Here is an 18,208-nt window from a genome sequence, read left to right on the forward strand (position 1 = left end):
CACTTGGTTCTTGTCTGGTTTTGATATCAGATTGTATTGAGTCTTAAATGACTCAGACAGATAGCTTACTTTTATATTAAATAGAAAAAGCATGTGAATGATCCAAGCTTTAGGTCTTAAAGGGATGTGTTTCTTTTTAAGGGAGAACAAGTTGTAGCTTTCACAGTTATTAAAATGTCAGTTTTTTTCTTTTCTTCCCAAGGCATTTTTAAAATGAAAGTATTCACTTTATCTACATTTTCAAATTTATTGCTGTAAAATTGCCCATAGTATTCTTAACATCTCAAATTTTTGTCTTCATACAGTCTATTGAAATTTTTTCTTGATCAGATTTATTGAACCAGCTTTTGGTTTTGTTGGTAAGCTCTGTCTTAAGAGTTGTATACTTTCACCAATTCTTTTTTACTTGGGTTTGTTATTTTTTATAGAATCTTGAAAGGGTAGCTTTTCTTTAAAATGTTCAATATGAAATTAATAGACATGTATAAAGTTATAAAGAATAATGTACTCAGCCACCCAAATTTATCCTATTTTAGTATTTTCCCATATTTGCTTCAGATTTTAGTATTCCATATTAAAGCCATTCCATAGTATTCTGGTAAAACTCCCTGTGGACCCTTCTACAATCTCGCTGTAATCTCATCCATCTCCTTGAATTTGGTATGTCATTCCAGTGAAAGCAACGTGGGTGCAACAATACCCAAACACAATAGAAAACCTAGAGGAAATCCCTGCTGCCACCACCATATCTGCCACCTCCAGAGTGACCACCAATGTGGAGTGAGAGGAACATTTCTTCTTCCATTTACTCACTCAAGTTGCAAGTTTTACATGGCAGAATCTGCTTGGTGGGGCTATGGAGACATGGCTGTCCAACCAAGGGAGTGGAGGAGACAAATGCTTTCTTTCTTTTTCTTTCTTTCTTTCTTTCTTTCTTTCTTTCTTTCTTTCTTTCTTTCTTTCTTTCTTTCTTTCTTTCTTTCTTTCTTTCTTTCTTTTTTGTCGGTCGTGGGGCTTGAACTCTGGGCATGAATGCTGTCCCTCAGCTCTTAAGCTCAAGGCTAGTGCTCTACCACTTGAGCTACAGGGCCATTTCCGTTTTTCTGGTGGTTTATTGGAGATAAGAGTTTCACGGACTTTACTGCCCGGGCTGGCTTTGAACTGCGATCCTCAGATCTCAGCCTCCTGAGTAGCTAGGATTATAGGCGTGAGCCACCAGCGCCCAGCCAAATGTTTTCATAAGAAATTCCTCAGGGATTTCAGAACACGTGTCACTGCAACACCAGATATGGTGTTGCCACATTCTAAAGGTCTCCCTAACAGTCCTTAAGTACGTCCTCCCTTTCCCAGCCATAGTATTTTTCACTGCACTTGAATCTTCTTAAGCTGCTTATCACAATTTATATTATGCCATTATTTGTTCAAACACCATATAAATTCTGGAACCAATTAAGGCTCTATGGAATTTAAATAGCCTAAAATAATGTCCCTGAGTTTTCAGTGTCAGCCCTTTAGAAGAAAAAGGAACCAGAAGCTCTTGAGTCACAATTCCCAGCAGCTCCCAGTTTCAGATTTATTTTTCTCTTTTCTTTAATTTCCCCCAGTCCTTAGGTGGATCTGTTTAGTCTTTTTCCTTCATAAATCTTGCCCCTGGAGGCTCTTCAGATGTGTTTTGGGTCCTGTCTTGTTTTTTATCACAAACATCTGGAACTGGTCTGACAGACTTTTTCTCCAGGGGACAGGGGAGAAGTTGAAAGGCAAAGTTTCACTGATCATTTTTCTTTATTATGTTTGAGCCACAGATTATAAATTTGATGACTGGAGTCATATCTGGTAAATATATAGTTAATTAGCAATTGCTTTCTAGTGTGTGTGGGGGTGGGGGGAAGGAGTCCAGCAACAGAATATGGAAGAATGGAGCAGAGCAAGATCTTTTGGTTTAGTAATAGGTGGAAGTTTGGAATGCAGAATGAGAGCTAGTTTGGGAAGGCATTCCAGGGGACATAAGGCCCAGGCACTGTGTTAAAGGGCAGAAATTCATCAGGCAAAGTAGGTGAGAGTATTCTAGGTAGGCAGTGCACATGATTAGAGAAATGTTACAGCTTATAGCAATACTAAACTCGGAACATATGGCACATATTAAGGCAGGAGATCAGAGATGGGTGGTAGAGCCACAGGGTGGCTAAGGGAGGCCCACTCAAATTTGTTAGATCACCAATTACAGCACGGAGGAAGGATTTGAAAGAGTAAAACTAAAACAGAACAGTTGTAAGATATAAATATATATATGTATATAGGATATATATAGGATACATTATATATATGTGCATAACATAATGCCAGAAGTATACAATAGGGTAGTGAGAATTGTTTAAAGAAAAATTGGCAATCAGATTGGGAATCAGTTTTAGGATATTTTTGGAGGTCAAATTAGATGATGCGATAGGGAAGGTAAAGGAGGAATTTCGAACATAGGGTGATATCATCACCTAAAGTAGAAGACATTGGAGATATAATGGGTTTGCAGTGATGGGGAGAGAGGGAAGATTTCCCTTTCGGTGATGTGGACTTGGAAGTACTGTGTGACCAAGTCTAGATGTGCAGCAGGTGCTTAAATATAGGTGTCTGCTGCCTAAGGCACAGGCCAGGGTAGGAGATGCATTCTCAGCAGTAGGGGGTCTACGGAGGTCAAGAATAGGGTATGCTGGGAGCAACTGCTGTTCCTAGGGTTGATAGTTTTCTCTTCCTACCTCCCTTGGTACTCTTCTCTTACCTCTGATCATTCCTTCTCCAGATGTTCTGTGGGCTCCTCTTTCTCCTCCTATAAAATATATTTTCCCCCAATAACTTCACTATTCTTGTACATCCCGCTAATCTTTATCTCGACCAGTTTGAGGACTGGTCACTCCTGCCTGGCACCCTAACTACTTAGTAAGCTTAGACTGAGAAGATTTCAGTTCTAAGCCAGGCTGGGCAACAAAAGTTCACCATACCCCATACCTCAACAGAAAAGGTGGGTGGGTGTATATTTTATATATGTCATTCTAACTATGGCAAGAAGTATAAATTTGCATTCCAGGCACAAAACTCAGATCTACCTCAAAAATAACCAGAGCAAAAAGAGCTGTAGGCAAGGCTCAAGCAACAGATGGCCTACCTAGCAAGTATACCAAAAAAAAAAAAAAAAAAAAAGGATCAAGACCAGTGTCTCCAACTACTTTGGTAGAGAAAAGAGGTACAGTGGTATGCAGTGATTGTCCAGGGACATGGAAAGGTTATACTTTGCTCCTTGTTTATTTATATTCAGACTGGCACTGTAAGTAGAATATCTGTGACTATGTCTTCTCTGAAAACCTCAAATTTATAGATCAAGGGTCAGAATTCACATTAATATTCATCTCCACAACCCTGCACTTTAATCCATACTTTTCTCAAGGATATTCTTTGTTTTATGCCACTGTATCAAGAGCCAACATTAGATCAAAATGGAGATAAAAATTTAAATCTTAGTGATACAGATTTTTAAAAAACTCATGATACAATAGTTTTTGTTGATCGAAGGGGATTTTTTCATTTGTTTGTTTTCTGGTACTAGGGCTTGAATTGTCTTTGTTCTCTTGCTCCCTTGCTTTTTTTGGGGGGGGGAGGGTCCAGTCATGGGGCCTGAACTCTGGACTTGGGCGCTGTCCCTCAGCTCTTCAGCTCAAGGATAGCACTCTACCACTTGAGCCACAGCACCACTTCCGGCTTTTTTCTTTTTGCTTATTTGGTACTGAGGAATTGATCCCAGGGCCTCATGCATGCAAGGCAAGCACTCTACCACTGAGCCATCTTCCCAGCCCCTCTTGCTCCATTTCTTTTCTGCTCACAGCTTGCACGCTTACTGCTTGAGTCACAACTCCGCTTCCAGCTTTTTGCTGATTGGAGCTAGAGTCCTTGGGACTTTTCTGCCCAGACTGGCTCTGAACCTCAATTCTCAGATCTCAGCCTCCTGACTAGTTAGGATTATAGGCATGAACCACTAGTATACAGCAGCTCCAATTTTTTTTAAAAAAGGCTTTATTTTGTAAAAATTAAGAGTTTTTAGTTTTCTGTGATCATTTAATCACTAGTGATATAAACACTCTAAACTTCTAAGCAAACCACATCATGACATACTTTATATGCACTGAAGTGGGTTAAAATGCAAAATCAACATTTTGACACTAACTTGAAAAATGTGTTTTTTACAATTGCCTAAAATTAATTATTTACACAATTTGATCTGCTCTGGAAGATACAAAAAGTAACCTTGGACATGATTATAGACAGTGCAAACAAATGTGTAGAATCCCAATGGCCTTGTGGGCTAGAGCAATATGTACTAAGTTTCAGGTGATGCATTGATCTATCAACTGTACCAGAATTCACCAGCAGCCATAGTATAGTTCTTTAGTATATTTAAATTCTGTTCCCATTTCTTTGAACTTAATCCTTTGGATGATTAATGTAATACGTATAAACCTTTGGCATCTTGAAAATTCCAGAAGAGATAGAGTTCCTGTCATTTCTGAAGCTGGTCGAGCAAGTTTCATTTCTGCAATAGGGTTAACTGTTCAGAAATTGTTAGATGCCTGTTTATCACCTAAGTGAGCTGTTCCATAGTGGCCCTTGGTCAAAGCTTGTCCTTGAAAGCTCAAAAGGGCCAACCTACACGTACTTGCGGAAAATGGTATAATGATGCCTTTCCAACCAGGGAAATTTGTTTAAACTCAGGCTTATCAGGAAAGTTAAGGACTCATCTTGATTTGTATATATACTCTGAGACCAGACAGATCATAAGAACATTATGTTTCTGTTCTTCACAAAATACTCAGGACTCCATCCATCAAGAAACATCTCAAGTTTATGACAATTTTCATGTCAGTTTGTAAATTCAAAAGGTTTCTCAAAAGAATAGTTGCCCTTTTGTTTTTGAGGTGTCGAGGACTAAACTCAGGGCCTGTACTTGCCAGGCAAGCACTCTTCCACTGAGCTAAATCCCCAATCCCTCCCCAAAACAGGAGATACTGTGTTTAGTAGTCACCTTTGGATTGGAGCACTTCTATCACCTGTAGAAAATGCAATGGTTTTCCCCCCTAGATTTTAGCTTCTTTTTATCCATTTATAGCATTTTCTTTATGGTGTAATACATTCTGTAATACATTTTCTCCCAGCAATTCACAATTATTATAAAATGCTTTCACATGATTTGTATATACACATACATACACATACACACACTTATCTATTTTGTTGACTTATTAAAGTACTTGTCCATTTTTGACCTATGACAGTTTTCACACAGTTGAACCTATCAAAATATGAGTTTCAGATTTTATTTCCTGGCTCTATTTCTTTAAATATATACTATCCAGCACTTTCTACTTTGCTTCAGTAGGGAGAATGAAATGCTTTATGTGTCTGCAAAGCTAAGTGCAGACTGATGGTAAATTTTATTTAAAAAAATACTTAGAGGTGTACTAATTCCTCCAAATTAGCATTTAACTAAAGAAATTGGGTCTAAATAGGGAATTTATCTTAAAACTACATATTGGGAACTACTTAGCTGGAAGAGCCTGTTGTTTTTTTTAAAATGACTTTTATGGGCTTATAGTCAGGTGTAGAATCATCAGGCCAAACAAAATAAATACAAAATCAATTTCAACTGTAAATTCTGCCAGCACTCTATTCTCAATAATACTCAGTACTACAGGAAGCCTGAGATATTTCACTCAGCATCAGTAAAAGAGATAAGCCCCAGGCTTTATTTTCAAGAAACTAATCATATTACATAAGATATGAAAATATAAATAACATATTCTAAGAGTCTTAAGTTTCAAATGGAGGCATAGTAAAATGTAAAGAGAAGACTTCAGAAATTCACTACACTTCAGAAGTTTTAAGCTAACTTTAAATTTTTTTTTAATCAAATACTGCAGGACTGATTTAATCAGTATAAAATTGAAAGAGCTTTTAGATTTGTAGTAAAAATCCCAATTTGGGGAAGGGCAAACTTCAAAACAGCAGCCTAACTTTAAATATTAAAAGCAGATATACACTTACAATCATAGCTACTTAAGAGGCTGAGATCTGAGGATCAGGGTTCTAAGCCAGCTTGGGTGGGAAAGCCTGTGAGACTCATCTCCAATTAACTAGGAGAAAGCCAAAAGTGGAGGTGTGGCTCAAGTGGTAGAGAGCCAGTCTTGAGCAAAAAAAAAAACAAAACAAAACTAAGAGAGAAGGCTCTGGCTCTGAATTCAAGCACCAGTACTGCACACACACACACTATACACACACACTATACACTGAATCTGACAACCAGGTCAATACAATAACAGTTGTGTCCTCCTTCATGCTTTTGGACCCAAGAAGTTTTCTTATCACCTCATAAACAGTGATTAGAGATCCTCGAGGTCAGTGAGATCCACAGCCACTTTCAAGAACAGAATGTCATCTTTAATGTAGGTGTTCTTGACATTCTCCAAAGTGGAGTGAGCCACGAAGCGGGGACAACCAGATGCAATGTTCATCTCTCCATCAGGCCTTTTAAAGCTGCTGCTATTGGGGTCAGCTTTGAAGGTCTCCATAATGTGGTTCTTTTTGCCACTCTGGTCCAATAGCATTAGGGTCACTCGCTGCCTGAATGGCCACTGTAATAATGAGTCAAACTCTCCTCGCATCACCACAAAGTACAGGGACAGGTGCGTGCCCTTCCCGGACCCATCTCCATTTAGATAGGCTCTAGCACAGAGCCGGTAGCCACAGCGGCTGGTGTAGAAGGGCTGACTGAAGATGGACACTGTGTGCCCGTCCACTGCCTCCTTCTTCTTCAGCTTGTAATCTGTCACCTTCCAAATGAGCTTCCCATTATAGCAGGCACCCTCCAGCAGTTTAAATCGTTCTTCATTTTTATTCAGCTGTGCTTTATGAATATTAATGTGTGCATCATGCTTATTTGTCTCCCCTTCTAAAACAACTGCAAAGGAAAAACCAAAATGAGCCTTAAACATGGGCCTGGTAAGTTGTCTTTGAATGTTGTCCTAACCTGAAGAGAACCGATAAAATCCTGGCATCTGAAAGATGAGTTGAATTCAGTGTTCATGGGTGGACCTCTTATATGAACTCAGTGATAATCACATTCTTGGTAAACTGGTGCCAAGAAAACTGGAATATGTGCTCTAAAACCAGAGCTTGCCACAGTTCAAGAAATCACTGAATGTTTGCCTAGTATGAGCCCACACCATTCTAAATAGAAGACTTTTTAAATAGCCAGTTCCTCTTTTATTTTCCACACCTAAAACAGTCATTCCCCTCACATCTCTTCCTTAGATTCTCATTATCCACTCCTTAAAAATCAGCACTCCACTTCCTGTTCTTGGGATTTCCTGGCTTCTGTTTCCTGTGTGTTTACACCCCAATTTAGGGCCTCCCTGGTGTTTCCTTGAGCAGCCAGAATCTCCTTTCTTTTTCACAAATTCAACCACTGCTTTTCTTGGAGAGATGTGACTGGCAAGGCATTTGCTCATTCATGAACACATGAAGACGAACATGTTACTGAAAGAAGTAAAATATGAGACATACCTAATCTTTGATCATTGGTTTCCAGCAGAGTGATTTTCTGTTTCACTGTATCAACAGCTTCTACCAAAGGCTTCAGGTCAAATTTATTGTGTTGCTGGTTAACCATTTGCAGTAACTGATGTACTTGAGCTTCTATCCAAGCAGACTTGTCAATATGACTGGCAAGAACCTTCCAGAACAAAATGGATCATATAAAAATATAGATAATAAGTAGTAATTCATTGAGATTAGTTTTTTCAGCTTACACACTTTACAGTTAATTAATGAAATGAAAAATACCTAGTGCAGAAGAGAAAACTCAGTAAGGGCTGTTGAAACAAGTCCCTCATTATTGTTCTCCTCCACTCCTATCCCAAATCTTTGATGTTTCCCTATGTTATTTGACTACTCCTTAAAGTTCTCTGTTCTTGGTTCCCTAACTCACCTTGATATATCTGTTCTCTTGTTTCTTCTCTCATCTTACCATTTTCTTCCTGTTCTGCTAAAAGGACAAGTGAGCTAGAACAGGCCACTTATTTTGGCCTGAGCACTGCAGGTGACATAGAAAGCCTGGAGCAGGCCTGTGTATCCAACTGCTCTCTTAGGTAAACGAGATTAAATAAAACTGTCTTCTTCTGAGTGACTTAATTCTAATGCCATACTAGAGAAAAGGTCAGAATTGAAGTATTAAATGATGCATTTCTTTTTTCAGGACACACATACCTATGCATGTATGTATAGATGTACATACATCTCTATATACATGTATAATATGTGTATTGCATATATATGTATACATAAAATATGTGACTAAGTATGGAAATTCTGTGGTCCAGATTTTCTGGGATAATCCAACTTTCAAATTCCAAATTTCAATAAAATTTCTTTATAATCATGATAGACATTTACTCATTAGGAATCCACTTATGATTTAGAAAGTAACTTCTTTGGCTATATTTTAGTGATGTTTATTTCTCATATGGGGGGAATGAGGGAAAGGGTGGCATTGAATGACGGAAAGGGTGACACTGATCCAGATGCATTGTTCTCATGAAATTGAAACCTCTTTGTACAATTACTTAAATAAAAAAGTAAAAAAGAAAATCAAGCATTCTCTTCCCAAGAGAATCAATGGTTTTGTTTTGCTATCTACAAAATGCAGAGCAGACTTCAATGTATCTGAAACAGTAATATTTAACCAATATTAATTGAAACTTGAATTGCCATAAACTTTATGGAAGTATTGTATAATTATTAAATAATTTACTGATATTGCTAAGTGTACTGGGTAATACAAGAGATGATATATTTTTTTTTTTTTTGTAAGCTTGGACTCTAGGCCTGGGTGCTGTCCCTGAGCTCTTCAGCTCAAGGTGAGCGCTCTTCCACTGAAGCAACAGCTCCACTTCTGGTTTTCTGGTGGTTAATTGGAGTTAAGAGTCTCATGGACTTTCCTGCTCAGGCTGGCTTTTAACCATGATTCTCAGATCTCAGCCTCCTGAGTAGCTAGGATCACAGGCATCAGCCACTAGCACCCGGCAAGATGATCTTTATTCTCAGGAAATACATACTGAAATATCAGAGGTAAAAGGCCATAATATATTCAATAACTTGGAAAGAACATACAACATTCCTCTCTCTCTTTCTTTCTCTCTCTCTTTCTGTCTCTCTCTCACACATCTCCCTTTTTTCAAGGGGTGGAGGGAAGGAGAGGGGAAGGGCACCAGTACTATAGTAAATGGGATAAAATACTGACAATGAGAATATAGGCAGGGGTTTCTTTGTAGTTTTTCTGTATCTTTGAAAAAGTTTCCATTTGAAAAATTAAAAGAAAGACTGTCTCACCTGGATGTTTGAGAGGAAGCTTCCATTTTTGCCAAATAACTGTGCAAACTGCTTGAACTCTTTTTCAAATTTCTCCACAGTGTCTGCTAGCTGCTGGATCTTATGTTCTTTTTGTTCAAGGCTCTTATATAAATCAGAAATCTAATAACAAGAATGTTAATGAGGAAAATGAGGTCACTGAAATGCATGCATGTAATTTAAAATAGTACTTGCATGTCAGAACGTGGTCCTATGGGAAAAAATGCATATATATTTCTAGGAAGATATCTGCAAGTACTTCCAAACACAATAGAGCCTCTGAATTTTTCATCAGCCTGTGCTGTCCCCAACAAACACACTGTGAAGGGTCATCTAATGACAGTGACATCACTTGACTATACTAGTTCACTTCATCCATTCAGTGTGTGCTTATTATGCAGAAAGAGTGCTGATAGCCCCCACGTTAGATGTTATGTAATAATGGCTAAAATTTGCTGAATTTCTATGCTACCCTTATATATCCATTAGGTCTTTTACTCTTCAAAAACCCATTTTACAATGAGGAAAAAGAGGCACTGGTGGCTCGAAACTGTAATCCAAACTACTCAGGAGGCTGAGAGCTGTTGGAATCTTATAAGAGGCACCTCACCTTTCTTCCCCAGGCTGGCTTCAAACCATGATCCTCAAACCTCCTGAGTAGCTTGGATTACAGTTGTGAGCCACCAGTGCTTGACTTCTAACACTAACTTTTAATATGAAATCAGGTACCATAAAATAATCTGCAATAATAAAATTCAACCCCTCTGAAGATGAATAGGTTTCTGATTTATGTGCACGTGAAAACTCTGATCTTCTGAGATGTTCTAACAAAATAGTTGATTCTCATAATATTCATCAGCATCAGCATTTGAGGTCTACAGTGAATGTTCAGGCATTATGAACATTGCATCGGAATTCGCAATTTCACTTGATAATCACAGATTAGTGAAATAAGTCTGTATGTTATATATGTATGTATGTATGCATGTATGTATAAGTAGTCATTTTTCAAGTTGTAAAGCTTCTCTAAGACAGTTTAGAATGAAATTTATAAAATCTGCATTGCCCCAATAGATAATTGACTATTATGGTCACACCCATTTAAAAGTATCAAGCACCTGCTAGGTGCCAGATAGTGATGACAGAAGAGCATGTGGACAGGTTGCAGAGGCAATATGAATCAGAGGAGAGTCACAATCAGAGGAATGGGCTTGATACTGAACTCTGCCACTTTAAATTACAAATGCAGTAACATTACTCTGAGCTTAGTTACTTCATCTGTTAAGTGAGAAGCTGGAAATATTTCAAAAACTCCTTCTAATGTTTATGTCTGATAATCCTATGAAGCCTGTTTAGCCACATAGTAGAAAAACATCTATCTCTAGTCGACTTACACTGAAACAGAGAGGGAGTAAAACCACTAACACAGAGCAGACCAACCATTCCATGGCTCCTCATCATATGTGGTTCCTTGAAGGCTTACCTGCCCTTCTAACTGGAAGTTCTTTTCCAAAACCAGAAGCATGTGGTCCCGCAAGGCTGACTGTTCATGTTCTTGCAGATTCCCCCGTTTATCCTTCAATACAGAGAGAAAGAGGTCTAGTTATTGAGAAGGGGAGGCAGTGGGATATGCAGCTAATGCAGAAGCATAGCAACTCTGCTGACTTTATGACTTTAAACATGCAACCATTCTAGGTGAGTGGCAGGAAAAAAAATGATTCTACCTGGATCCTTTTCCAGCTTTAAGATTCTACAGTACCCAGATGGAATCCTAGGTTCTCTCCGTATTAAGCTAGAACTGGAAATAATTACTTGGTGGGGGCGGGGCGGTGAGACTGGCACTTGAACTCAGTACCTGATGTTTCATTCATTGGCTGGTACTCTACCAACTGAATCGTGCCTCCAACCCCAGAAATAATTATTGTGATGATTAATTTCATGTGTCAACCAATTAGGCTGGGGTACCTAGTTGTTTGGTCACAATTAATCTAGATACTGCTGTGGAGCTATTTTATAGTTGTGATTAAACAATTATATCTCAAGAGGATTACTCAACCAAAATGTGGGTTAAAGCCTTGTAGAAGGCTTTAAGAGCAAAAACTAAAGTTTCCTGGAAAAGACTGAAACTAGAAACTGAAAACTGAAACATAGAAAGTCCTTTCTGCTTTCCAGATTGCTGGCCAGCCTTGCAGATGTTCTACTTGCCAATAACTTGCTAATGATCCAATCTCTTAGACTAAATATCCCTATATATCTACTATATGTATACACAATCGAATATACATACATCATTTATATCATATATATATATATATATACACATCTTATATACATATACATCATATATATCACATGTATTGGTTTTGTTTCTCTGGAGAACCTTGGTACCTTGATTAATAGAATTAATGTCTTAAAAGTCCTTCTATATCCTGAATGGAATCCAAGTAAAATAAATTAGCCAAGTGACTTACACAATGGAATATCAAGGCAGATACAAAAAAGCACCCCTACCTTTACAGTACAGCCATAGTGTTTAAAAGGGCAATCTTGTTCAGCCTCAGGACACACTGCAAGGTGTTCATTCACCTACAAAATGGACAGCTTCAAGCTATAGAAATTCATCACTGACTCTCCAGCTGCCTGGTCTCAGTGCAGCAAGTGGGAAGCTAAGGGTGTAGGAGGAGGGGAGGGAACCCAGCAAGGATAGGAAACCAGGGATGAACGCTGAGAAGTTTGTAGAGAAAGGGGAAGGAAAGACAAGAGACACAGTTATTGTGGAGATTAATTTAAACCTGAGGACTTTGCATATGGATTTGATCAAACACATCAAAACCACTGCCTGAAGTTTATCTTGTGAAAAATCTTTGGAGATGATTATTTACAGTTACCTTGGTTCTGGGAATAATCTGCAAACACTTGTTGGGACAAATAACTGGGTACTCCGGACACAAGTTTTCCAGGTGATTCTGAAATAGACAAAGTGGCATGAAAGGAAGCAGAGGCTCTCTTCAGGGGACAGTGATCCTACATAGGTCTCTGGAGTTATAAGTCAGACAGCTTGCCTTCCATAGGCCTCCTTCTAAAAAGGATTAAAGATGTCTGCTTTCTTGGTATAAAGGAAATCAATTAAAAAGTTAATATTCCAGGGCTGGGAATGTGGCTTAGTGGTAGAGTGCTTGTGCTTGACTAGCATGCATGAAGCCCTGGGTTCAATTCCCCAGTACCACGTAAACAGAAAAAGCCAGAGGTGGCACTGTGGCTCAAGTGGTAGAGTACTGACTTTGAGCAAAAGAAGCTCAGGAACAGCAACCAGGCCCTGAGTTCAAGCCCCCAGGACTGGCTGGGGGTGGGGCGAAGTTAATATTCCAGTTATTCTGAAAGAAGGTCAAAGAGTACTTAACTGGAGGCAGGCAGTAGATGAGGAATTATCAGAGTGGCTCCTTTGCATGTACAAGGTGCCTGTGGTCTCTTTCCTGGCTCACCCCACCTCTCTAGGTAGATTACAGAACCTGGAGGGAGGGCAGCAATTGCCTTTCCCTCCCAGGGGCCCAGGCCTCTCACCACTCCCTCCACGTTCACACACACAGCAGGTACTCAAATGCTACTTACTTATTGTCTGTCCTGGGGCTTGAACTCTGGGCCTGGGCACTATCCCTAAAGCATTTGTGCTCAAGGCTAATGCTCTACCACTGGAGCTATAGCTTCACTTCTGGCTTTTTTGGTAATTTTAGTGGAGATAAGAGTCTCATGGACTGGCTGGGCTGGCTTCAAACCATGATCCTCAGATCTCAGCTTCCTGAGTAGCTAGGATTACAGGCATGAGCCACTGTTACTCAGCACTTTCTTTTTTTCTAGTGCCAGGATTTAAACTCAAGAGTTTTGAGCTCTTGCTCAGCTTTCTTCTGGCACTCTACTACTTCAGCCATACCACCAGACTGGCTTTTTGCTGGTTATTTTGGAAATTGAGTCTTGCAGACTTTGCTACCTGGACTGGCTTCAAGCTGTGATCCTCCAGATCTCAGCAGATCTCCTGAGTAGTTAGAATTACAGGTTTGAGACACTAGTGCCCAACTCAAATGCTATTTTTGTTACTGATACATGAACAGAGCTCTGCTATGAAAAAAATAGCTTTGAGCACCTCATGGAGCTTCTCGCTAAACTTCTTTAGGCCTGATTCCATACACAAGGAAGCACAGAATGTGCTTCAGGCACCCCACTGATTCACGCTGCAGATGAGCCCCATAAAGACAGTGATTCTTTATACCTGCAGATTGATTGTGACCACGTTCTTTTTGCAATGAAGACATTTTTCCTCTCTAAACTGACAGTGTGCGCTCAAGTGTTCTTTCAGATCTTTTCGGAGCAGGACTTCCCAGCAGTTCTCATTGGAACAGGACACAGGCTGAAATGAGCAGTGCTGGAGATGATCCTGCAATAGACAACAGGCCAGTGGGGCCGGCTCATGGTGAGCAGCCTGCAAGTCCTACCAAAGACCAGATCACAGGAGCCTCAGCAGGACAGAGAGGCTGGCACAGGCAGGCCAGGCCAGACAGTCTCTTCCAGCTGTCCCTTCCAGCTATTACTGCTTCTGCTGGGGGGTGGGGGGAAGAGGGGGGAGGGAGGGCAGCTTGGATGGCAGTGTGGTGGAAAGGAGGAGGAAAAGGGAAGATGGGAAGAGATTTTAGATGATCCAGTGACCCTCTCATAGTCACAGACCAGTTCTGGAGTATCTCTTTGAGGCTTGCCAATTTGTTCTTTAGTTCATTGAAGGTATTTTGTTTATTTTATTTTCCAATCTGTTTTTTTTTTTTTTTTTTTTTGCATCTCACTGTATGGCCCAGGCTGGCTTTGAACTCATGATCCTCCTACCTCAGCCTTCCTAAGACATGGCTTATAGATACCTAGTATTAATATAAATGTCAGATCTTTTTTTGTGATACTGGGGATTGAACTCAGGATCTTGCACTTTGCTAGCCAAGCAGTATAATACCTGTGCTATGCCCCAGCGATATTTTTGTTTCTTTTCTGTTTCATGTTAGTAATGGGGCTTGAACTCAGGGCCTAGATACTGTCCCTTAGTCTTTTTTGTTCAAGGTTAGCCTTCGACCACTTGAGCCACAGCACCATTTCCAGCTTTTTAGTGGTTAACTGGAGATAAAAATTTCATGGACTTTCATGCCTGGGCTGGATTTGAACCATGGATCTCAGATCTCATACTCCTGAGTAGCTAGGATTAGAAGCATGAGCAGTTGCTGCATTTTTGTTTCTTTTGTGCACTCTCCATTCCCACTCTCAGCTCCTTGGACTGGCCTCTGCACAGCAGATATGTAAGTGATGGGGCAGGGGAAAAGAAGAAAGAAGAGGGTATGTCCTGAGTCAATAAAGGAAGGGAGTTTTAGTGAGCTGTTCCCTGCAGATCCTTCTAAGCAGAATTGGTACCCTAAAGCCCATAGGCCGGATATGGCCTGCTCCTTATCGTTGTAAATCACAGTTTGTCTAATGCCTCTGTGCTTCCCTGCAACGTGGCAAGGCTCAGTCATTGTGACAGAGGCTATATAGCCTGCCAAGTCTAAAATATTTACTATCTGGCTCCTAACAGAAGCAACTTGAAGCTCCTTCTCTGAAGGGAGAGAGAGAGAGAACAGCTTCATCAGCATGATAAAGATTATAGCAATTGTTTCCTAAGAAACAAATGGCAATAACAATTAAAACTAGACTCTCCAAAATGCACGGCTGTTACCCCTCGCCCCAACAGTGAACATCCACCACAAGGGCTGTACACCTCACTACACAAGGGGTGGGGCTATGAATTGGGAATACAGAGGAAACCAGTGGAAAGAAACCGGTGCCGGTTCTCCAGAAGTCTGTGGTCCCTTCATTACAAATGGGCTTCTGTTGCATCCCACTTCCTTTGCAGGCTTTGTGACACCAAAGCTGGAAAAGTGGCCTTGCTATAGGACCTGTCACTCAAAGCTTAGGGCAAAGGATTGTCTCGCTTTGGCAGCAAAATCCTGCCAGCCTCCAAAGCATTCCCTGGGCCAATAAGGAAGTCATTTACCGTTTTTTTACACCTCAGGGCCTAGGGGCTTTGGAGGCTGGGTGGTGGATGGAGAAACTACTGACTCATTCCAAATACGTGTTCAGACTGCGTGGGTGGGAGGGGAAATTTCAGCAGCCTTGAAGCAATTCTGTGGAAGCTAAAGATGCCTGAGTCTTAGTCACTGTCCTGTGATCACAACTGATATGGACCTTCCAGGCAGGGTGACATTAATAGCTTTCTATTAACAGCCTTCTCCAGATGGATGGAAAAGCAGCTTGGACAGTTTCATTTCACAGGAACTCAACTCCTCGTCACCTGTGCTTCCACACCTGGCCGTCTGCATTTCATCTCAGTGCTTCCTGGTCTGGGTGCCCTGCCTTGCAGCCTACCCGCAGCCTTCACAGCACGAGGAACTGGGGAGTATGCACTTCCTGTGCTCCGGCCACAGGGTTCCAAAATGCTTCACAGTTCCCCCAAATGGTACATCTTTGCTTGAGCTTTCCTTTGGCCTGGCATATCCCCCCCCCTTTTTTGGCTTAATGATCCCTAACCCACAATACAGGATTGTAAGCATATATAACATGTCCTCACTACACTCCAGGGAGAATGAACCCCTTCATTTAAGGTACACCTTGGTATGATACTGGGGCTCAATGAGTTGCTGGCCTGGGAAAGCACTGAGAACAACTCTCCCTGCTCATCCAGGAACTGTGCCATCAGAGTTTAGTGCATGCCACTGGAAGGATAGTGGTTATAAGTAATACCAACCTGGTATCGTCCCAAAATAACCTTGGCATTACATCCAGGCGCATTTTTGCAATGCACATATAAATTGAGGACCTCCCTTTTACAGCAGTTGTCTTTAAACACCTAAAAGATAAACACAACAGGTCTTATATTGAAAACAATGAAAATGAAGATGTTATTAGTTTGGTCTTTACACATCTCAAAAGTCAGATGGAGACTTCCAAATGCTGGTTGGAATGGAAATATCACACCACCACTTTTCAAGAAAAGATTGACTCAACTAGGGCCAGTGGTTTATGCTATAATCCTAGCTACTCATGAAGCTTAGATCTGGGGATCACAGTCCAAAGCTAGCCTAGGTAGACATATCCATTATTTTCTTATCTCCAATTAAACACCAAAATGTCAGAAGTGAAGCTGTGGCTCAAGTGGTAGAGTGCTAGTCTTGAGCAAACAAGACAAGCAAGAGCACAAGGACCTGAGTTCAAGCCCCAGTACTGGCACACAATGAAAGGGAAAGGAAAGGGAAAGGGAAAGAGAAAGGGAAAGGGAAAGAGAAAGGGAAAGGGAAAGAGAAAGGGAAAGGGAAAGAGAAAGGGAAAGGGAAAGATTATTTCAGACACATACTTTCCAACAGACAGATAACTCAATGCTCAAGGGAGCAGGCTATAGCGACAATAATCTCAGATGAACTTGGACTGTGAAAAGTCAGAAGAGGTGGGGGGCTGTGACCAAGGGCTGTGATTTCAGCTTCCCATCTCATAGTAAATCATCAGATCGTCAGCGAAGTTGTGCCAACTTGTTTTTTTCAACATAAACCAGAGGTTGGCAAGTCTTGTAAAGGCTCAGAGAGTAAATATCTTCAGCTTTGCAAGCCACATCACAACCATCTCTGTAATCACATTTCAGTTCTGACATATACAATACAAAAGTGAACGAGCACAACTGTGTTCCAGTAAAACATTACTGATATACAATGAAATTTGAATTTCAAATTACTTTCATAAATTATGAAACATTCTTTTTTGAAACATTCTTATTTTTAAAAATATGTCTCTAAACATTTTTAATACAAGAAGTTGAAAAAAAAGTTTGTTTCTTTGTACATCCTTCTTTTGTCTCCTTTCAACTACTTAAGAATGTGAAAGCAGGTGGTAGGTGGGATTTGCCCCAAGGCTTGTAGTATGCCAACTCCAGACCGTTATAGTAAGCACAGTACAGACTTGTGGGAGGCATTTGCAAAATACATCATAAAGAGTATAGAGAAGGATGTGGGCACTGGTAGCTCATGCCTATAATCCTAGCTACTCAGGAGACTGAGATCCAGAGGATCTGTAGCCTCAACATCTAATTAAACCTGGGACACTGGCTTCTTCTCTATCATCCAAATCAAAACACTGATCTTACCTCCTGAGATTTGATAATCTCCTTATCTACAGGACAGATTGGTACTGTGTTTAACTCTCTGGAGGGAAGAATAAAAATAGAGCCAAGTTAGGTATTTAATCTGAACAGTTCTTTTAAGAATAGCCTAGCAACCCAGCCATGCTTTATCCCTGAGCAGACCTGTCCTTGTGTGCATGTACTGTTTCCTCTGCCTTTGGTCACCATTTCCTCAGTCTTTCAGTCTGCCTAGAAACTCCCATTCGTCTTCTAGGATCTGACAGAAAATAGTCATGGAATCCCTCTGTCCTTTGCTAACTGTATTGTGCCATAACCTGTCCCTTGCCTTAGACTGAGATGTTCTCGAAAGCAAACATCAGGTCTTGTTCTACACTGTATTTTGATGGTTCACCTTCACACAATGGAGCTCATTTGAGCAAAGTGCCATAGGTGCTAAATGTCCAAACATGAATAAATGTGAATGTGAGGCAATAACCCCTTATAAAGACTGGTATGACTGCCTTAAAGGAGCCCCCAACATCTGCTTCCATGTCTCTCCTGGTCTCCTCCCTCAAAATGGCATGCACTACATTG

The 18,208-nt window shown here is 40.4% G+C and overlaps 1 protein-coding gene across 3 annotated transcripts in view; it reads right to left on the minus strand.

The window, feature by feature from the left end:
• Positions 1-4,063: 4,063 nt before the first annotated feature.
• The window catches only part of Traf5 (TNF receptor associated factor 5), a 38,275-nt gene continuing 24,130 nt past the window's right edge, over positions 4,064-18,208 (minus strand). For all 3 annotated transcript variants that reach the window (XM_070041559.1, XM_070041560.1, XM_070041561.1), the window contains 9 exons: positions 17,639-17,696; positions 16,253-16,354; positions 13,709-13,873; positions 12,333-12,410; positions 11,956-12,030; positions 10,928-11,020; positions 9,427-9,567; positions 7,603-7,771; positions 4,064-6,997 (listed from right to left, as the gene is read on the minus strand). In XM_070041559.1, coding sequence (XP_069897660.1) covers positions 6,420-6,997; positions 7,603-7,771; positions 9,427-9,567; positions 10,928-11,020; positions 11,956-12,030; positions 12,333-12,410; positions 13,709-13,873; positions 16,253-16,354; positions 17,639-17,696 — 1,459 coding nt within the window. In that variant the 3' untranslated portion in view covers positions 4,064-6,419. The remainder of the gene's footprint in view (positions 6,998-7,602; positions 7,772-9,426; positions 9,568-10,927; positions 11,021-11,955; positions 12,031-12,332; positions 12,411-13,708; positions 13,874-16,252; positions 16,355-17,638; positions 17,697-18,208) is intronic.

The sequence above is a fragment of the Dipodomys merriami genome, unplaced genomic scaffold (genome assembly GCF_024711535.1).
Source record: "Dipodomys merriami isolate MVZ:Mamm:240054 unplaced genomic scaffold, mDipMer1.0.p SCAF_31, whole genome shotgun sequence".
NCBI lineage: Eukaryota > Metazoa > Chordata > Mammalia > Rodentia > Heteromyidae > Dipodomys > Dipodomys merriami.